Here is a 23,220-nt window from a genome sequence, read left to right on the forward strand (position 1 = left end):
TCTTAAGTTTTTTGTTCAGAAAGAAAAATGGAGACAGCCAACCATGGACAAAGCATTATTAACAAGATAAAGACTTCCTTGAAAATTGTTGGGTTAAAAGTTTAAAGCCTGTTGTTGAGCAGTTTTGCACATCTCCAGCATCTTTGCAAATCTGTGTTTTGAGGGTGAATATTTTTGTGGGGTTTTTTAACCTATTTTTGCTTGATGAAAGAATGTTGAACAATTTATTGAGTCAGCAATAGAAATACTGCGTAACAGGTACTGTTTTATAATTTAAATACTTGTAAAGAAAGACTTAGAATTAGTAGTGTTGGTACCATAAGAGTAGTCTGTACAACTTTATCCAGTATGTTATTTGATATTACTCTTTGGATAAGAGTCTCTAAAGGTGTTTAACAGTTTGAGTAGAGTTACCGTCCTGTTTAACAAATAATTTTTACATTATCTCAATGAGAGCTTTTTTGGTACTTTAAATTTTAAACTTTCTGAATTTTATGGCTTGTGATTTATAGTTTGATTCAATTTCCATATGAGCAAGTAGTTTTGAAATTGTCATATATAAGAATGCTAATGGGCTATTTGTCTGAACATGGCCACATAGACACTGTTCTTGAAGTCACATTTAATTGTAAGAAATAAATCCATATAAATCTTTACTGTGTGAATGTTATGTGGCCTTGTATACATTTCTCAGGAGTTATGCCTAGAGGTAACCAACGTGATACCTCAGTAATACTACATTAATTTTTAATTCTAAAAATGTGTATACATTCCGTCCTTTGGGTTTCAGTGCTTTGGGTAAAATATATTAGACTACATTGTCTCATTATCAATTTTTTTTTTTTTGAAGAAAATCCTCCTCTTTAGCTTTGTCAAAGTCTAATTCCATTGTTTAAAAATCTTTTATTTTTCTAGAGTTAAGCTGAAATATGTGAAACTAAAGAAATACCTAGAGGAAATATGTGAATCTGAAAAGAAGGCTCATATTCGAAACCAAGAATATTTAAAGCAATTTGAGCGTTTCCAAGCTCATGTTGGACAATTTACCACAAATACAGAGAAGCTTCAAAAACTGAAGGTGACATCTTGTTCTGTATTATATTTTATTTTATTTTTTATTAGTTTGGTGGGTTTTTCTTGTTTTTTTTTTTTTTTTTTTGAGATGGGGTCTCATTATGTTGCCCAGGCTGAACTTGAACTCCTAGGCTCAAGCAGTCCTCCTGCCTCAGCCTTTCAAGTAGCTGGGACTGTAGGTGCATGCTACCATGTCTGGCTTATGTTTTATTTTTAATCTTTTTTTGCTAAAATTGGAAATAATGAGCAGTAAGTTCATTGATCAGATCAATGATAGTCACTAATGTGTAGTTGTTCATACATAAGATTAAGTATCATCTTTGTGAATTATCGTATGGCTAAATTTGATCAGAGCATTTGAAATTGCGTTTTCTAAGATCCATACTTAATGAAATATCTATAACACAGGCAAAATCATGCACCATTGCCTGGCACAGTGTCTGACATATGGTATATGTTGGCTGAATGATTGAATTTGAGCAGCATTAGGGTTCACTCTAGAAACTGCTTCCCTCTTTAAAGGGTTCTTTTTCTGTGGTATGGGCACTTCTCTTTGGTCAAGCAGTGCGTTGGGATAGCAATGAGGGGTAGAACTGTCCCTGAGGAGTTTGCCTTCATGCTCCTGGGCTGTGTGACCCAAAGCAACTGCTCAGTCGTGTAATTAGAGTTTTATCCAAGAAGCTATAGTTCCTTTTAATGGTGAAGGATATTTAGAGACCAAGATCTGAGGTTCGATGCGCTCAAGCAATAGCAAGTTTCAGCACTCCCAATTTTTCTTAGTATTCAAGTAAAATGCTTCAAGTCCACAAAAAGCTGTCATTATCAACATTGTTAACCACTTTTCAAAGGTTTCATGGAGAAAACTAAAGTGGTGGACAAAGCAGGGAATTTTGCCTTCCCAATAGAATAAAGGAAATAATAGAAAATGTCCTCTTATTTTCATATTGAGACTTTATTTAATTATTGATTTCTTATTATAACCAAATATGGGAGGAAAGAGTTTGAAAGGAAGAATCATCTTTTGTAAATATTTTTATATTGAGAGCATTAGTTGTATATAACAGGCTATGTTAAAAAAAAAACTTGTATGATGAGCTACTAGAGAATATCAGCTTAGGGGACCATGTTAAAGAAAAGAATAACAAACTAGGAATATGAAAACCTTTCTCCATAAACATGACTCAAAAATTATGTAGATGTTCATTTTTTGAATTTTGGATACAGAATGCCTTTTTAAGAAAATTCTGCTGATGACATAAAAGAGCAGATCCTGTAGCTATAGTGGGGAAGGATATGAGTTCCATGGAGAACTGTACTTTGGCAGTCACTGTAAGTCCAAAACCAGTGCTTGTTCTGTGCCCACAAACCCAGACAGCAATGTCAGAAACCCAACCAGTGATCCCACTTACCTCAGCAGAGTGTGCGGGAAGCCGAGGTTCAGTATGGGGGATGGTTGTCTCTGGTGTCTTCCATTTCTTTCTGCTTCTGCCTTTTGTGCCAGTGTCTAACGGTGGCCTTAGGTATGCCAGAATCACCTGTCTCCTCTTAGTGCTGCCCATTCAGGTATCAGATCTCCTTTGTTGACTGACCTCCCATTAAGTCTAAGAGCAAGTCTAGTGCACACCCCAAAATGCCAGGGGTATTTCTGCTCCAGTGGAGTACAATTAATGCAAATGAACTTCAAAATGGGGTAGAATTCCAGAAAGTGAAACAGTGTGGGAAAGTGGGGATTTTGCCCAAATTATACCAAGTGAATCTCTCCCTCTTTGTAGAGGTGGGCTGGGCCCACCTTATTATATAAAATTAAAATCTTTTAAAATGAGCTAAATGCTGAAAACACTCTCAGCTTATTTTATGACTCATAATACTCTATTTGGGGGCCTATAATAATTTTTAGGGCCTTTAAGGATATTGATCTGGTATGTAGTTTTGAAAATACAGTGTTGCATCTCTATTGCTACTTGTCAGTTGGATAAAGAGACAGAATAAACTCAGTTCAAGAATGTAAATATTAGTGTTAGTGCGGTGAGGATTGGGTCCTTCTCTGCATCATTCTGTCCCCCCCTACTCCTTGCATTAGCTGCTTTTGCAGAGGGGGCCTCAGTTGGTCCTAACTTAGAACAGTTTTCCTCAGGTGCCCATTGTCCTTGTGTCAAGTTGGGTTCTCCCCAGAGCAGACCCCTGAGATGAGGATCCAACTATTAGTGGTTTTTTGGGATGAAGGAACATCAGTAGGCTAGTGGGGAGGGGAGACAGAGAGGGCACAGGGTGTATTATTAAGACAACTGCCACAGTCAGCCACTGGAGCCTAATTCTATAGGAGTCTCTGGCAAGTAGTTTGAAGTATTTGGGATATGTATACAGCAGCTCCTGAGCAGCACTGATTGAGCACTGATGGGCGAGGGTGCAGGTGGTAGGGACTTAACCGTGTGCTCCTGTGGGCAGAGCAGCCTCCCCAGGCTTCTGAAAAGCCTTAAGTATAGAGCCCTGGATACTAAACTTAGGAGCATCCAGAAAGGTCGTAAGGACATGTGTAGAGCATCGCAAGCATCTGCTTTAGCCTCCTCATGGCAGCAGAGCCAGGCGTGGGGCTGGTGTGTCAAGGCATTCAGGGAGGGTCCCTGTGCTGGGTGAGAGTCATCATCAGGTTATGTCTCTCCTTGGCCTGAAGTGCAGGCCCACGCTTTTCAGGTCAAAGCCCAGACACTGGTCTCTTTCACGCCACTGCCCAGCCTCAACCTATGACTCCCCTGATGAAGGGAAGGGCAGATTCTCTCTCTCTCTCTCTCTCTCTCACACACACACACACACAAATACAACCATGTGCCCATCTCTTCCTGATCTATCCCCCTCCACCTTCTCCCTCTATCCCCATCTTTCCCTCCTCTTGCTCCCCTCCCCGTTCCTGTCTCTCCCTACCCCTAAATCTCCCCACCCATCTCCTCCAGATTCTCTAATTCCTCCACCCCTATATCTTCCCACTGTCCCTCTACATCTTTATCTTCTGCACACATGCACTGTCTCACACACACACACTCACACTCACATGCACCCACAGTACTTTAAACGTGCCGAACAATTTGCATTTCCTTAAAAGCACCACATTATCTCATACCACCTTCAATTAGAAGGCCTTTCTCCCTCTGCCCTGCCTTAGGTCTGTGTCATAATTATCTCAGTAAGCACTTCCTTCATGGTATTGTAATTGTTTATGCGTCTGTTTTCCCACTTCACTGTGAGCTCCTTACTTCAGTGCTCTCAGTATCTGACCCAGAATATGGCACATAACAAGCACTCAGTAAGCATTGAGACCACCCCCCCCCCTTGAGTGCAAGCACTCAGTTAGCATTGAAACTTCCTGTTTGACTGAAAATTCATTCTTCCATATTTTTTGTCTCTTTCTCTTATGGACCATGAACATGTATGTGAGAACTAATGTGGTATTGATTATACCCTATGTTATACTCTCCCAGGAGGCATTTGCATTTAATAGCAGAGGCATTCTGAAGATACAATGTCATTATTTAAAGATGTGATTCTCTTTGAAAATGCAGGCATTCGGTTGTATGTGCCCAAGGGGATAAAATTTGAGAACAAATCTTTTGAGCTCTCGTTCTATTCCTACTAGGCATTGTGACAGACACTGTGGGCAGGGCATAGCCTTCACGACACTGGAGGACAAAGTCTGTAGCAAATTCCATTTTTCATCAACCAGAGTGTCTTGCCTATTAATATGTATTAGTTGAATGAATAAATGTTCCTCATCTCTTTTGGTAAAAGTTCACCACCTGAGAGGAAGCACATATATTGGGAAAAAATGGGGAAGAGAAAACAAAAGACTGTGAATCTGGGGGCCATCTCTCATATTCACCCGAGAATCAAATCAGCCAATGTATGTAACTCTCTGTACCCATTTCCTCAACTCTAGTTTGAGGAGGCAGGGCCAGCCGATCTTCAGTGACTATTCAGTTCAATTATTCATTTATTCTGTAACTTGAGAATTAACTGTGCAATCCTGGAGATGAATGAAAAAAGGAAGCCTGTGGAAAAAAAGGTAGTGGTGGCACTTTCAGGCAAGCAGTAATATGATGGAGGGAAAATTGACAGGGTGAATGTGTGAACACAGAAGGAGGAAGCATAATGGAAAATGGGATGTGCTGTGAGCATGAGAGACATCCCGGAGACCTGAAACATCTGCCAGAACCTCCGTCTCCTCTTCCCATGACCCCAGATCATTGTTAACAGATTCCAGTAACTTAGCTGAAATAAATTGCTTGTGCTTAGTGAGGAAGTGAATGGGAAGGTCCTCCTAAATTTAGGTGGGCAGCATCAAGCCAGTGAGTGCCATGAAGCAATACAGTAACAGACAGAACAAGTTCCCTGACCGATTAACTCAATGTTCTTGGGTTTCTAAAAGCAGGTTTCCCGGGGGCAAAAGGGGGAGGATAAGGAGCTTATCCTTAGAGGGGTTTCAGAGCAGGAGAGGTTACTGTGGCACGAGTAGACCCCACAGAGCACTGTGGAACAGGAGTTTTCCACAGCGTTCAGGAGGTGGATTTGATGGATAATAACAAAGTGTTTTATGTAAAAATAAAAGGCAAAAGAAGAAAACAAAACATTTTTAGATGGAAGGAAATGCATTGTCCTAGGGAATGCAAAGTTACAGTTTGTATCAATAATCAATTTATCATAGTATCTCTCTGATTTCAAAGTACATTGTTCAGTTTCTGTTTGCATCATTAATTTATAAAAAGTACAGTTCAGTAAATTTTTCAAATGTATTGAGAACAATCTAAATTGAGCTCTTGAAGATACTTTTCTTACTGTTCTTTAGGAAACCCTTATGTAGTTATCACTTCCTTTTTCCTTCAGCAAAATGAATCGAATAAAACTCTCATGTTTCCATAAGAAAGTGCTCTGCCTTTGGAAGGCGTGGCTCTGAAATGATCTCATAATGAGGAAATAAAGTACAATGTCCACTGATCTCAAAGAGCATAAGAAAACATTTGTAGTCACAGGAAAAAAGAATTTTTAACTAACCTGTAATTATATGTTTATATTGTAAACTATCCCCCATCCATTTTTAAAGATACTTTCCCTGGGAATCTATCAAGTATTCCTGTTTAAAGCTCTTGGGGTTAAAAATTTAACATCTTTAAGTTCAAAGGAGTAGATATAGAATAGAGAAATGTAAATTTTATCTTCATGATTGTCTTATTTATCTTTTCTTAGTTTATTATTTTATCATTTTTATCAGTAAAATTTTTACTTAATTAGGTATCCGTTTAAATCATTACTGCCATCTATCATGTTAATAGCATTCTGCTAGAGAAAAAAAATCTTTATCTGTTATTAAAAATAGGACAGCAAATAAGACCTTTTAAAATATTTTGAGGGGAAACAAATCAGTTTTGGTTATTATTGCCTGTTCAGTTTTTGTCTGTCAAAACACAGCTCAGGCCTATTTTATGTTCAGACTGAGAACTAAGGAAGCAGCTTTCCAATTTCATTATCTCATAGGTATGTTTCTAATTGCAATTCATAACTGCCTAATTTAGAAAATGTTCTGATATTTATCTTTGATGGACCACAATCAGTGACTTTTTTAAGGCTTTAATTACTAATGTACTGAATCAAAGTGCTTTTTTATGCCTTTTAAGAAAAAGTCATTTTATGATTGAATCACATTCACCAATTATAGTGTGGTAATGATGCAAACATCTTTATATAGTTATTAGTGCCACAGCAAACTTGATTCGTATGGTACTCATCATTGATGTCTACAGTGTATTTTTAGTCATAGAAAATGGAATTTGTTTTAAGGTGATGATCTAGCAAATAGTATATACTCAATTGCCATGACTATCAGGACCATGATATTATGTAGATATCAAATAGATAGGAAATCAGTAGGGTTGATTTTTTTTTCCCTTTGGGACAAAAGTTTTCAAGGGAAACACTGTCTAATGTGTTATTTTCATAATAAAGTAACTGGATTTTTATGATAGTGTAATGAAATGTCAAGCCATTATTATGTATATATATCTTAAGGTTTTATTCTCTAAATTGATGAAAGACTAAGTAAAAGTCCATCAAGCCTTATTTTATTTAAAAATTTATAGGACTTTATAGAATTCAACTTTGGATATTTGTTATTTGTAAAATTGTCTATTTTCTAAATAAATCAAATTTCTTGACAACATCAGCTTTTCCTTTTTACTTCACTGTTACCTTTATGTTGTAAAGACTGCAAGATATTGACAGGACCTAGTTGTAATAATATTCATCACAAAATCAAACTTTGTTTATATTTAGATTGAATATGAGACTCAAACTAAGAAGATGCACTTACTTTCAAAAGATAGCCTGGGAATAGAAAGTGAACTGAAAGATGAAGACAGAGAAAAGGTAATAAATTAAAATGATAAACTTTCTATTAACAAAGGATTTCTGGAGTGTTCATATTTTAAGATATTGTTTTAAATAAAATTATCTTATTACAAAGATCTTTTTGATTAAACCTTAAATGATTATTTAAAGATTTTTGCTGATAGAATATTGCTTTAGTATCTAATTTAATTAAATTTGCTGAGAGGCATCACTTGGGGTTAAGAGATGAACTCCAAAGAAAACCTTAGTGGTGTTAGTAGGTAAAATTGTGTTTTTGTAAAACATGCTTTGTAGATGCTTTTTTCTTAGTTTGAGAAATGTTTTAAATGAAAAGTAACCAAATGTGGCATTTTGATTGTTTCCTTTGTATATGTGATTTTGTACATTTTAACCTTTTCAAAGAGAAAGTGGAAAGAAAAAATTGCATATCTAAGCAATAGACAAAAAGATCGGCAAGGAATACTTAAATAAATTCTACTATGTATCTGCTGTAATGCAGGCTTCTAATCCTCCTGCCTATCTCCATATAAATGATTCTGTTCAAGACCATAGATGTTTTCTTCACTAAAAGCAGTAAAGCTCTTTTAGATGAAATGTCTAAAAACATCTTGTAATAACTTGGAGCATGCTGGCAAGAGTAGTCACTTGTGACTATGTGTGAAACCCCCTCAGCCAGTCGATATTGTAATAAGCAAAAATGGTAGCATCACTCCATTATTCAGAAAAGCCAACAGCGTGCTTGTTCCTTAGGCTGCAGCATTCATTAAGAAAAGCTTACTGGGCTGAAAGCTGGAAACAGATGATAACGGGATATGATTTTCATATTTAATGCTTTCCTTGGAAGAGTATGTGTGCTACAGATTGATAGAAGAATCAACTGCTACTTTACTAAAAGACTTTCAGGTTTGCCCTATAGCTACCGATGGAATCATTCAGCCAAGAAATTAACTTTTTCTCCTTTTACCTGCTTTATATATCTGCTAAGCAGGCTGCCTGGCTGCCAGTAAATGTTATTATGCAGTTAACTGTTTGGTATTTAAGACTCTTATCAGAAAAGAAACAGAGGCCACACTATTTTGTTTTTATAGTAGGGGGAAGGTTTTAGTTTTTCTTTCTTCTGTGCATTAGCAGGCATTAATCTGAGTTTATAGGAAGTTTTAGTTTTCTTTCCCCATAGATTAAAAAGTTAAAAAACCTAGAATTTAGAGCATTCTTTAAACTGTAAGATACGAAACACCCAGCAACCTTGACCTATATAAAAAGTCCTTTAATGATAAATGATGTATATGCCATTCGATGTAGGCCAAATGTGGTACGATGTGATAGACTTCGAAACCATTCAGGCAGTTTTTCTGTTTGACATTTGGTCATGAAATAATTGATGAGTTTTTAATCTATAGGTCGGTTTGTTCTTTCTATGCCATTCCTGATAGACACATTCTTAGTACAGCAGTGTCAATGGTACTTAAGTAAAATGGGAGACTTTTTTTTCTCTATTTGCTCCACAGCACGGATTGCTTACATGTTGTTATGGAGTCTCCTTTTAAGTCATATTTAAAATTAGGACAAGAGACAGTTGATGACCCCTTAAAATGCTACATATAATAATTAGAGGGGAAGTCTTTTCCTTTATACCAAAAAATGTCATCTCAAAAGCTTTAACTGTTCACTACATAGTGAACTACATAGATTCAATTAGGTAACATTTTGAGAAATTTATATCTTGCCTTTTCCAATTTTCCATTGATGTTTGATCAGTTAAAAGGTAAATATATTTCAGCAAAATCACGATTAGTTAATCCTTATTATATTCTAATTCCTGAACAATTTCTTATTATATGAATGATGTTTTATTTTTTAGTGGAAATCTGAGTTCCTCTTTTTTGGGCAGTCTCCATGCCCAGAGCCATTGGTCTCCAGGGACTTTCCTGATGCACAGTATAGTCTCACTGGTTGAATTTAGTAAATAGTTGTCGAGCAACTGTTCTGTTTGAGAAGCCACAGTGGGCCCCTCTATGAATGCCACAGTTCTTGCCCTCAAGGTGCTTCTTACCAAGAAATGTTCTTCCTAAGGCACAGGCTTGTGTGTGATAAGTGCTGCTTACATGGGACAGGCATGAGCTACAGAAGAAAGAAAGTACTACTTCCTCTGAAATGAGTAACCCAAGCCTTGGTAGAGGAGGTGGTATGTGAGCTGGTGTTGAAGGATGGGCAGATGTTCATGGGGATATGGTGGACATTGTAGGGGTAGGAAATGTTATAAATGAAGGAGCAGGAGCAGAAAATCCCAGTGGGTAGTTGTCTAGTCTGGCTGAAGTCTAAAATTCTCATAGGGAAGTGGTAGAAAATGAGCTCAGAAAGGTACATCATGGGATAGGTACCTGAAATTATGGTACCATGCTCAAAAACTGAGATTTCCTCCTCGAATTATCACGTGTGCATATGTGTGTGGGTGTGTGTTTGAGCAGAAGAAGGAAAGACGTGTGAGCAGAGCAGTTACCACAGGTATGCAGTTGTAGGAAGATGAGGCTGGCAAGGTTGTACAAGATGAACCTGGGGAAGGAGTAAGTGGAGTTGAGGAAATCAGGGTCAGTTCAGACAGGGAGAATTAGCTGAGGGCCTATACTGGCGGTGGCTATTGACTTGGAAAATACTAATGAAGGGGATAGGATCTGTCAAATTGGTGATGATTCTGAATTATAAAAAGATATTTTTAAAAAGTGATTGGACAACTTTCAACCACAAGCAGTGTGGCTTGGATGCCAAGAAAAGTCATCAAGTAGGCCAGGCGCGGTGGCTCACGCCTGTAATCCTAGCACTCTGGGAAGCCGAGGCAGGCGGATTGTTTGAGCTCAGGAGTTCAAGACCAGCCTGAGAAAGAGCGAGACCCCATCTCTACTAAAAATAGAAAGAAATTATATGGACAGCTAAAAATATATATAGAAAAATTAGCCGGGCATGGTGGCACATGCCTGTAGTCCCAGCTACTAGGGAGGCTGGGGCAGTTGGATCGCTTGAGCCCAGGAGTTTGAGGTTGCTGTGAGCTAGGCTGACGCCATGGCACTGTAGCCCGGGCAACAGAGTGAGACTCTGTCTCAAAAAAAAAAAAAAAAAAAAAAGAAAAGAAAAGTCATCAAGTAGTGAGTGTCCGTTTTTTAAATGTAAAATTCCTGGCTCAGTTTTGGTATATGACATCCATTGTTTGCATGCATCCAGTGGCTGCTCTTTAGAATCATGCATTCTCTTAAAAGGATTAAGTCTATTCATCCCTCAAGCTTGTTTCCACTATTAATTCACTTAGTAAACTTAACAAAAATTGATATAGTAAAAAGACAAAGTTTAGGCCCCATTTGAATCCTCATAAATTTTGCTATAATAATTCTTCCCCTCTATTATATATTGTCTTTTTTTTTCTTCTTGAAACAGGGCCTCGCTCTGTCACCCTGGGTAGAGTGCAGTGGCATCATCATAGCTCACTGCAGCCTCAAACTCCTGGGCTCAGGTGATCCTTCTGCCTCAGCCTCCTGAGTAGCTGGGACTGCAGATGCACGCCACGAGGACTGACTAATTTTTTCTATTTTTGGTAGAGATGGGGATCTTACTCTTGCTGAGGCTGGTCTTGAACTCCTGACCTCCAGCAAATCCTCCTGTCTCAACCTCCCAGAGTGCTAGATTACAGGCATGAGTCACCATGCCCAGCCTGTTGTCATTTTTTATTTTGGGATAAACTCTTTTTGTCTCTAGGCATGTTCTTCTGGTTGCTCAATTTTTTTGATATGAGCAGTACAGAATATACATAAAAACACATCAAAACATTTGTACTCTAGGGAGATGGTGATGGCATTTGTGAATGATAGTATAAATTTTGGAATAGGGTTTTCAAGTTTTTTTGAATTATTATGCTGTGAAATATATTCTACTAGCAGTAGAAATGAAATGATTATAGTCTATCATGGCTGGAGAACTGTGGAGGACCAGAACATTTCATCCCAGGGCTAAAGGCTGGTTGGAGAGTGTCACTTCCAATGTTGTAATCCTCCCTGCAAGAGTCACGTGGAGAATGGTTATGAAGGTTGTTACTCCCACTCCTAATACTTGTAGTAATGGTGGGTAATGATCACTGCGCTCTTACTCTGTGCCAGGTGCTGCATTAACACTTTATATGCATCAACTCATTTAATCTTCTCAACAATTCTGGAAGGAGACCCAGTTGTTGGCCCCACTTTATAGTGAGGCTCAGAAAAGTTAGTTAAGTGCTCAATACTACACAGCTAGGATTAGGCAGAGCCAAAATTCAAACCCACACTATCTGACTTCAGCATCCATGCTATTAATCATCTTGTTAGACTACCTTCTAAGGTAGTATGGGAAAATGCTCTTCAAAAATTAGGAGAAATTCCTGGTGAAATAAAAACAGCTTTGAGTGCTGTGTTTTTACCTAACCTTGGGAAGGAGTGGAATGGTCTTCTTGGTGTTTAATATTTCACCTGAATCAGGTGAGCCATAGCAAGCAGAGTGCCTACCTCTAAGCTGCTCACGTTTGCAATAAAAGGAGCATCCTTTTCAGTTGGCTTTGTGGGGCAGAAGAAATACCTTACAGCTCTACTGAAGAAGAACTTGAAGGCAGAAAGCCTACACAGCCACAGGAGACAGCTGTGCCTGGTGTGCAGGGATGAGCCGTGCAGTGGCTTTAGCCATGGATTTGAGTGGGTCAGGAGAGATGGCTGAGCTGCGACCGGGAGCAGCTCCACTGTGGGAGAGGCACCAGATGGAGAAGATAACCCCCCAGTGTTAGGTGGTGGGAAGGGTTCTTCCATTCCTGATGGGACAGACTGCTGCTTCCAGGATATGAGCAGTATTCATAAGACTAAGGCTGTAGGGCCTGGCTCATCCCTAAGGAGTGAAGAGATCTTGTGAAAGGGAAACCTGATTGAAATAAATACTGTAGCAAGAGGGAAAGGAGTCCTAAAACTATGCTGAAATGTCCCCATGTAAACAGCAAGTGACTTAGGTTGGAATCCCCTGGAAGCAGATCCTAAAACAAGGGTTTGAATATAAGTACTTTATTTGGGAAGTGGCCCCAGGAAGCACAGATAGGAGAGGGAGGAAAGTGATGGGGGGAAGGGAAAGTGGTTTGTAAGAGTGTGCGATTGAGTGGGTTACTGCTGGGAGCACCTGGTGCTCAGCCCCATTCAGGAACTTTGCGAGACTGTGTACAACGTGGCTCAGGAGTATTTCACCCAAGGGGTAGGAAAGAGGGGTGTTTCCCCTCCAACTCAGCCACTGACTGCGTGTCGTGCCTGGCTCCTCTTCTGGTACTGCACATCAGCTGAGAGAAGTGCGCAGGCCAAGAGGCACAGGTGCTTTCAGGAGGACACTGGGCATGTACTGGGAGTCGGAGAGCCCAGGGATATGGGCCTGGCCCTCTCACACCTGCTAAGGGAAGGAACCACAGCTCGAGGAGGGAGAGGGTTGGGTGACTACTTAGTTATCTGTATAAGCCTGATTTCTTACCCTTACTAGCCATGGTGCTGCCTTCTCCAGCAGCCTCCTTGAATCTCTGCTGAACTATAAACAAAAGAAAAATCTCCCTAGAGCAGGGCTCTGAGCAGTTGCCTTCACCGAGATGGTGACCCTCAGCTCTGCCATCCTCAGAGTTGTGGCTGTATTTGACTTAGAGCCATGACAAGTCACAAGGTCGTCTATCTGTGTTCAGCAGGGCCTCTTTTGTATTAAATTGCTTTTTATTTATACGTGTTTCTATTCGGAAAACAATTAGAAATTCACCTTCATGACATAAATAGTTTTTCAAGTCATGGCCATAAGACTAGATTTGTAGACCTTTTTTTCAGGAGAGGGTAGAAAATATTCTTCTCTCCCAGCTCACAGACCATGACTTCTACAGGAGAGGGCCCAGGCCCTTCCCCTCTGCACCTGTCAGTGACCATGCCCTGCTGACCCGAGAGGAGGAAGAGGGGAGAGCTGTTTTCTGAGTGAGGCATGCATTCCATTCCAGGTAGCCTTAGAAGGCAGATGAAATTTGGACTTTCCACATCCTGTTTCCTTTTGGGGATACCTTCCAAGTGGCCAGTGGGGAGTGTGGCTTGAGTTAATAGCTAACACGTTGGTCTTTCAGGCACTGTTCTAAGGACTTTATATATATATTCATATAAGAACACACACATACACATTTGTTACTACAACCTTACAAAATAAGAACTATTTTAATATCCATATTACAGATTAGAAAATGGGGCCTCAAAAAAGTTAAGTAACTTGCCCCTCGGTCACACAACTGGTAAGTGGCAGAGCCATGATTCAGATCCCAGCAGACTGGTTCAGAGTCTTAACTAATAAACAAATACATCAGCCTGCTTTTCAGTTACTGAAAGAAAATATTTACTTAGAAAAATAGTGGGAGAGGGCCTCTCTTTAAGGGATTTAGCTTCTCTCTCATAGTCAAGAATCGAAGAAAAACAACATTTTTGAAACTTTTGTGGGGACATTTGGCTAGCCAGCTATCTTCCTTTGCTCTCTTCTGCAGTGGAATTATGTGACAAGTGTGTTATGTGACAAAGGTTCTTACAAGTGAGGAAAGTGTATTCATAAACACGGTTGCTTGCATCTCTTGCAGTGGAGTGATGGGGAAGAGGGAGAATGTGAATGGGAAGGGGAAAAGAAACATAAGTCAGTTTAACAAGGGGAAGATAAATTTTGTGGAAAACACTGTTTCTTTTCTCCTTCTGATAGTACAAGGGATTACAGAACCTCCACAAGAGAACAAATATTGATTTCTTGTTCTTTAGAAGGCTTTCCAAATTTCATGTACTTATAGTCCATGAAATACTATATTAGAAAAAGATATGCTTTATGCAGCTTGAAAAAAAAGTGTTAGTGCCTAGAACTTTCTTGGAAAGGAATCTGGCAATGACTATCACAATTAGTATACACATATGCTTTGTCCCCACAGTCCCACTTTTGGTTATCTGTCCCCTAGAAATAAAAGCTTTGGTTCAAAATTGCAAAAATATAGTCTGTCTGTAGCAGCATTATTTTTAGTAGCAAAAACATGGAAGCAATCAGAATGACCAGTGTAGAGGGATGGTTGAACTAGGGAAGAGGGAGCAGCCTCATAATCTGGCATATATCGTGTAGAATTGAGTGTATTCCTCATGATCTGGGGCTTTCCAGGGTATATCGTTAATCAAGAAAAGCAAGTTGCAGAGGGTTGCATACAACATGCTCTCACTTCTCATCCTCTTGTCTGTGAAAAAAATATTAAGAAAAAAACAAAGATTTCCTTAGTATTTTGCCAAACATGAAGTATAACATAAATATATTTTTTTCAAAGTCCAATATTAGTCAAGATCTACTTGCTATGAATACTATAGTTCGAGATGATTAAGACATCATTACAATGATTCTAAACTTGCTGCTATCTCCTTGTCTGGTCCTCCTCTTTCCCCCAGTAAGGTTGAATTCCTGATTTAAAAAGTTACCTTCTGCTCACAGTAAATATTTTCAATCGTGTTCATTTGCTTTGCTATTACTTTCCCCAACTTCCAACATTTTTTTAAGACTGCAGATGGATAACTATGGCAGAAAAAGTAAGAACTGAACTAAAATCTTGGATTATAGATTTATCTCTAGCACTCAACTGCAGAAAGTAATAGGAAGGTGTGGAAAAGTTGGTCATTGTATCAGATCCTTAAATACTGATACATGCTTCTTCTTTTGGCAGTAACACCTGTCTCTCAAAAACTTTTGAATTTGTAATATTCGTGTGTCAACAATAATGTGAAACATGGCATTCTGTTTTCAGCTTCCCTAGCTCAGAAACTGCTTTGAGAAGACACATAATAATGTTCAGAATTTAAGATTAAAGTACACCCTATTTCCTGTTGCTAAGCCAACAAAATGACAGACTCTTTTTAAAAAGAAAAGAGACACCTGTCTTAGGGCCCGATCTCTCAGCAAATGGGAAAGCTGCCAACCTACAGAAGCTCAACTTGTATTTTCCTGGAGCCAGTATTTTACTGTGCAAACATTGAGCTAATTGAAATGTAGCATTGCCTTATAGCGAGCAGCAGTTGATTTTTGCAAGTTTCTCATACACTGTTTGTCATAAAAGTTTAAATAATTGTCTGTGGGAATGCAAAATGATACAACTGCTTTGGAAAACAGTTTGGCAGTTCCTGAAAAAGTTAAACATATAATTATCATTTGACCCAACAATTTCATTCATAGGTATATATCCCAAGAGAAATGAAGATATATGTCCATACAAAATCTTGTACACAAATGTTCATAGCAGCATTATTCATAATAGCCAAAAAGTGGACACAACTCACATGTTCATCTGATGAATGGATAAACAAAATATGGCATATCCATAGAACAGAGTGTTATTCAGCCATGAAAAGGAATGAAATACTAATACATACTACAACATGGATAAACCTGGAAAACATTATGCTAAATGAAAGAAATTGGTTAAAAAAGACAACATATTAAATGATTCCATTTATATAAAATGTCCAGAGTAGGCAAATTTTTAGAATGTATATTAGTGGTCAGGGAGGATAGGGAGTTATTGGTAAAAGCTATGGAGTTTCTTTCTGGAGTGATGAATATACTAAAAACAACTGAGTTGTATACTTTAAAAGGATGAATTTTATGGTATGTGGATAATATCTCAATAAAACTGTTTTTAAAAGCTTAAATCAGATTGAATTTGTCAAATTGGAAAAAAGAAAAGATGGAAATAATGATGTTTATATTCCTGACATAATCCTATACAAATCTTTAAGTGAATTTCTTTTTCCTGTGTTTAAATTTATCATTATATAGGTAATGCTGGGTATATAATTTTTTAATTTACCATATCTAAGCATTTTCCTTATTATGAGATAGTCTTCATTTGCCTCATTTTTATGACTTCATAATCTTGCCCTATTGTATAGTCATACAGGTTGCTTCCAACTTTTCATGATTTAAGTAATGCTACAAATGAACTTGTTTGTCCACATAGCTTTTTTTTCCTGTTATTTCCTTAAGATGGATTTCCATGTAGAATTACTGAATAAAAGGCAACAAACATGTTTAGGATTTTTTGTGCCATATTCTTTTCCAAAAGGATTCTGCCCATTTATTCTGCTACCAACAATGTAAGTGAGAGCTTCTATTTCACCTAACTTTCCTCAGTACTGGGGGGTTTTCATTTTTTTAATAAACTTTTATTTTAGAATAATTTTAGATTTGGAGAAAAGTTGCAGAGATAGTAAAAAGAATTCCCTTGCATCCCTCACCCAGTTTCCACCATTGTTAACATATCATGTTACCACGCTACACTTGTCAAATCTGAGAAACCAACACAGATACGTTACTATTAACTGAACTCAAGATTTTATTCATTTTACCAGTTTTTCCATTAATATCCTTTTTCCGTTCCAGGACCCAACACAAGATTGAGTATTGTAATTTTAATTTTGAAAAATTGAGTGTAATGGGGCTGGGCGCAGTGGCTCATGTCTGTAATCCTAGCACTTTGGAAGGCTGAGGTGGGAGGATTGCTTGAGGCCAGGAGTTTGAGATCAGCCTGAGCAAAAATGAGACCTTGTCTCTATAAAAACTAGAAAAATTAGCTGGGTGTGGTGATGTGCACCTGTAGTCCCAACTACCCGGGAGACTGAGGCAGAGGGATTGCCTGAGCCCAGGAGTTTGAGGTTGCAGTGAGCTATGATGATGCCACTGCAGTATAGCCCAGGCAACAGAGACTGTCTGGAAAAAAAAGAAAATACATATATATTTATTGTAATAAGTATAAATTAATATTACATAGTTGTCAGTTTTGTTTTTTTGTTTTTTTAAGAAGCCAAGCTTTTGAGAGAATATTTAGTTATAGTCATGTGCCACATAACATCATTTCAGTGAACAGCAGAACACATATACAACAGTGGTCCCATAAGATTATAATGGAGATGAAAAATTCCTATCTCTTAGTGATACCGTAACATCATAGCATAACACATTATTTGTGTTTGTGGTGATGCTGGCATAAGCAAAGCTACTGCACTGCCAGTTGTATACAAGTATAGCACATACAATTATGTATAGTGCATAATACTTGATAATGATAAGAAATATGTTACTGGTTTATATATTTGCTATACTATAGTTTTATTGTTATTTTAGAGTGTACTCCTTCTACTTATATAAAAAAAAGTTAACTGTAAAACAGCTTCAGGAAGGTCCTTCAGGACATATTCTAGAAGAAAGTATTATTGTCATAGGAGATGACAGCTCCATGTGTGTTACTGCCTCTGAAGACCTTCCAGTGGGACAAGATGTGGAGGCAGAAGATATTGACATTGATGATCCTGATCCTGGGTAGGCCTAGGCTCATGTGTGTGTTTGCATCTTAGTTAACAAAAAAGTTTAAAAGGTAAAAAAAAAAAAAAAAATTTTTAATTTTAAATAGAAAAAAGCTTATAAAAAAGGATATAAAGAAAGAAAATACTTTTGTAAAGCTATACGATGTGTTTGTGTTTTAAGCTAAGTGTTATTATAAAAGAGTCAAAAGTTTAAAAATAATTTAAAAGTTCATGAAGGAAAAAAAATTACGGTAAGCTGTTTATTATTGAAGAAAGAAAAAATTTTTAAATAAATTTAGTGTAGCCTAAGTATATAAAGTTTATAAAGTCTGCATTAGCATACAGTAGTGTCCTGGGCCTTCATATTCACTTACCACTCACTCACCCAGAGCAACTTCTAGTCCTGCAACCTCCATTCATGGTTAAGTGACCTATACAAGTGTATCATCTTTTATGTTTTACACCATATTTTTACTGTATCTTTTCTACGTTTAAATACAGAGCTACTTACTATTGTGTTACAGTTGCTCACAGTATTCAGTACAGTAATGTGCTGTACAAGATTGTAGTCTTAACGGCAATAGACTATACCAGGGGTGGGGGACATTTCATGTTGCAAGACCGCATTAATATAACTGTAATCAAATAAGGCTGCATTCAAGAAACTTCAATTACATATACTTAAAAATGTACACTATTTTGTAAAAATCTAACTATCCTATATTTAATAATTTCAAAAAATGAAAACTATTTGTTAATTTTAAAGTTGACTAAACTTTTAATGACTTTGTTCTGTCTGCTTTTTGTTAGAAAGCATTTGAATATTTGGTTGCAGCATGGAGGTCCACAGTGTCAGTTGATCCTCTAGATAGGTATCAGTCATTTGTGACCTTATGGCATTGTGATTTGGGTTAGGTAGGAGAATGTAGATTTGCAGCAATATGTGGTTGACAAGCAAAAAAGCATTTTGGGGACATGTTGCCAAAGGTGTGGTTATTCTACTGTATTTTCCATATTTCAATTGGATCTTTCTTAGCATCAAACAATGACTTTAAAATGTCATCTACTGAGAGCTCAGTCAATTCCATCTGTAGTTCTTTAGATACTTTGGTGATATCAAATAGGTGAGGTTGAAATGCTAATTTGAGTATGATGTCATGATTCTCAAAGTCAGTGAACCTTTCATTGTATACTCTAATTAATAGGTCTATAATAGCTGCATATTCTTCAAATCATTCGCATATATCATCCTGCTCATCAATGACCTTTGCTAACTGGGGAAAATGTTCATCCAAAATTTCCTTTTGAAGAAGTGTTTTGAAAAAAGGTAGCTTTTTTCAAAATGCTTGGATTTTTTTTGCCACATATCATATACAGACTTAGTTTTACCTTGCAAAGAAATATCCAAGTCATTTTGATTTGACATGCTATCACACAAAAATGCTGCATTCCTGTAGAAATCTTCTTTCAATAATTCACATTGCTGATTCTGTTCTTCATAAAATTTAACTATCTGTTCTTGCAGAGACATTAATAAAATTTTGGTTAACACCTGTCCCTGTGATAGCCAGTGCAGTTTAGATTGTTATGGCAAATCCACACTGAATACCTCATCCTTCAACTTTAGCATGTTACAAAACTGACAATGTCTTGTTGCATTTGCATGAATATAGTTAACAATTCTTATAATTTGTTGCAAAATGTCACTTAAAATAGTATTAATAGCTTTAGCACAGAGATTTTGCTGATGCAAGATGTAATGAAAAGAAACGAGAGCATCTAGATCTGTTAATACATTTTTTTATCTGTGCAGTATACCCTTCATGTTTTCCTGACATGGAAGGTACACCATCTGTACATACACTTACTAAATTTATCAATTCAGTCCAATTTCACTACATTTATCTTGAAAATTGTTGAAGATATCTTGTTCCTCACGTTCTGTTCACAAGAGTGCGCAAAGCAAGTAACTCTATAGCAAAGAAAATCTTCTGTTATGACCTGAATGAGGTATAAAACCTGTGCAGAGTCAGTAGTATCGGTTGATTCATCCAAAGTGATTGAATAATATACATTTTCCTTTTGAACTATTTTATGAAGTTGTTCTGTTAAGTTGAAGCCTAATTCATGCTGCTAGTCAGTTATCGTTCTCCTTCTGTAGTACAGTCTTTCACGCCTCTCCCTCTAATTTAAAATATTTGTGATCCTTATGAGGGTTAGAATGCTGATGAACATTGAATTTCTGTAATGTTGATATTTCAGCATCACAAAGCAAGCAAATCATCTTATCTTTAGCAGAAACAAGATAATATTGCAATTCCCAATCCTCATTAAAAAATCTGTTTTCTTCCTCAGCATTCTCTTGGTCTTGTTTGACATGATGGGCTATTAAGCAGACAGAATTTAAAAATACTGTCTAAAACTATTCACAAATTCCACTTCAAACAGAAACACAGTGCACCGTTGTCAAAAGCTGATGACAGACTGGCATACTCAACCCCCATAAACTGTCACCAACCAGCCTCGTGTGGTAGTGGCGCCAAGTCAGGCGGGGAAGTTAGAACTAAATCATTAGCGTAGCAGCTGTCAGTTTAGCTCTTATGCCTTACTAATGTTCTAATTGTGCCAGTCAATCTGGGAGGATTATTTCATTGAAACTTACTTTATTCTTTGGTATTTTAAATATGTTCATTTTGAAAATAAAATAAAAATTTAAAAGATGAAGAAAAATGTATTAATAAAAATAAAAGGATTTGTTCTGTAAAATTTGGATTCAGTCAAAAGGCCACACTTAAGGACTTAGAAGGCCACAGGTTCCCCACCCTTGGACTGTATCATATAACCTAGGTGCGTAGAAGGCTATACCATCTAGGTTTGTGTAAGTGCACTTTGGCATTCACATAATGACACAACTGCCTGATGACGCATTTCGCAGAGTATATCCCTGTCACTATGTGCACATGAGTATATTTTTTGTATTCTGTTTGATAGTGGGAAGATTGGGAGCTAATCCCCTCCTGAATAAACTTACTTTATCAAAGTATTATTCTTGTTACTTAAAAACTAGAAACATTCTTCTGTGGCTTCCTGCCAAAAAATGTATAACCTAAATGTAATCATAAGGAAACATTAGTCAAACATACTTTGAGAGACAGTCTGCAAAGTATCCAGGCTATATTCTTAAAAAATGTCATGGTCAGGAAAGACAGAGTCTGAGGATCTGCTCCAGATGAATAGAGACTCAAGAAACGTGACTCTAGATTGGATCCTGAAGCTAAAACAAGGGTAGCTAGCTCTAAAGGACATTATTGGGTCAAGTGACAAAATTTGAATATGGACTGTGGAATAAACAATAAGATTATATCAATGTTAAGTTTCCTAATTTTGATCATGAACTATGTTCATGAAAGAGAATGTCCCTGAGCTTTGGAAATATACACGTAAGTGTTTACTGGTAGAGAGGCAGGGTATCTCGATTTACTCTCACATGATTCAGAAAAAAATAGTATGTATATATATAAATATACATACACAGATATCTATACAAACATATATGTAGAAGGAGAATGATAAAACAAATGGGGCAAAATGTAAACAATTGGTAAATCCATTTAAAGAGTATTAGAGGAGTGTTTTGTGTGATTATTGTAACTTTTCTGTAAGTTTAAAATTATATCAAAATAAAAAGTCACCACTCCCTAAAAATAAAACCAGCAGCAACTAGAAATATATGTAGCAGGAAAAACTTCCTGTTGGGTTTCAGCAAATCCTCAAATGCAAGTTGCCACTTTTGGTCCTAATGAGTGAATAATGCACCAGTCCATAGGCTTTCATTTTTGCATATAACTAAGGGCCACGTTTTCATTACTCCTGATTTATTGCAGGCCACTATAATGTAATGTTCTCGTTAAATTATGTATTGCTTGAGTTTGTTGAGGACCCAGAGGTATTATTCCAAGAAGCCTGACAATGCTTGACAAAATTACAGAGCAAACCTGATAACTACAACTCTCACAGAGAGTTGTAAATTCTCTTTTAAGGAAGTAAACCTCTGTTAATAGTGTCATTTCTTGAATTGGTCATTGTCTTCCCTGTCTATGGTTCTGGAAGCATTTACTCTTAAGTTAAATCATGGTTCTGTGCCACTTTTCTTGATTGTGCAGTTTACCATTTTAATTGTTGTTTCTCTCCAGCTCTTTGCTCTCTGGATTCTTTGCTCAGTTTTGTCTCTCATAGGGGTCAGAGATGTTTGAGAATTACCGGTTGAAAGGAGTAACTCCTGGGCACTTCCTTTGGTCCTCCCTAGGTGACTTTCTTATCTCTGAGGTGTGCCTTCTTATTTGCTTTGTGTCTTGGTCTTTAGCAGATCAAAAAAGAGGGAAGTGCTTAGGACTGCTGTGTCCTCCCTGTGCTGGGTCAGCAATTGCTCTGGTATTGGTTCATTAACACTTTCTCAAATGATCTCGAAAGTGAAAAATCAAAGGCGTCCCATACTTACAAGTCTGATCACTGATTTGCCTCAGGCCTTCACCAAATGACCGCCATTGTACATGCACTCTGAGGCCTCAGCACTCAGCAGCCACAGTTCCACACAGTCCACAGTAACTCATCCCTTGGAACCATCTATTTAAACAGCTTTTTTTTTTTTTTTTTTTTTTTGAGCAGAAAAAATGATAGTAGTTGCTAGATTAGGGTAGTGGTAATAGATGGTTTTTGCCTGTTTTAAAATTTGTCTTTGTTATTAAATCAGCTTTTTGATTACAAAAGGAAAGAAGACCTATTGTGTCACTAATACTATTTACGAACACATATTTATAATGCTACTTAAACCATATGGTATAATGGGAAATTCTCAAAAATGACATAATGGCCTCTTTGGATGGCAAAATGGCAATATCCTGTAAGGCAGGCTTGACTCAGCAATTTCAGTTCCAGTAAGATTTCCTACTAATATACTCACCTGTGTTCAGAGAGATAGACAATCAACAATCATCACTGCGGGCCGGGTGTGGTGGCTCATGCCTGTAATCCTAGCACTCTGGGAGGCCGAGGTAGGAGGGTTGCTTGAGGTCAGGAGTTCGAGACCAGCCTCAGCAAGAGTGAGACCCCATCTCTACTAAAAATAGAAAGAAATTGGCCAGGCAACTAAAAATAGAAAAAAATTAACTGGGTGTGGTGGCACACTCCTGTACTATAGTCCCAGCTACTTGGGAGGCTGAGGCAGGAGGATTGCTTGAGCTCAGGAGTTTGAGGTTGCTGTGAGCGACGCTGATGCCATGACACTCTAGCCCGGGCAACAGAGCAAGACTCTGTCTCAAAAAAAAAAAAAAAAAATTACTGCGATGTGGTTTGGAGTGGTAGATGGTGGAAAACAAACCAATGT

General features: G+C 37.6%; 1 protein-coding gene across 4 annotated transcripts in view; it reads left to right on the plus strand.

The window, feature by feature from the left end:
- KIZ (kizuna centrosomal protein) overlaps positions 1-23,220 on the plus strand; it is a 109,789-nt gene that overhangs the window by 9,158 nt on the left and 77,411 nt on the right. For 3 of the 4 annotated variants that reach the window (XM_069495542.1, XM_069495544.1, XM_069495545.1), the window contains exons 3-4: positions 916-1,078; positions 7,390-7,482. In XM_069495542.1, the coding sequence (XP_069351643.1) occupies positions 916-1,078; positions 7,390-7,482 (256 nt within the window). The remainder of the gene's footprint in view (positions 1-915; positions 1,079-7,389; positions 7,483-23,220) is intronic. The other variant, XM_069495546.1, reaches the window with a different exon arrangement.

The sequence above is a fragment of the Eulemur rufifrons genome, chromosome 20 (genome assembly GCF_041146395.1).
Source record: "Eulemur rufifrons isolate Redbay chromosome 20, OSU_ERuf_1, whole genome shotgun sequence".
Classification (NCBI taxonomy): domain Eukaryota; kingdom Metazoa; phylum Chordata; class Mammalia; order Primates; family Lemuridae; genus Eulemur; species Eulemur rufifrons.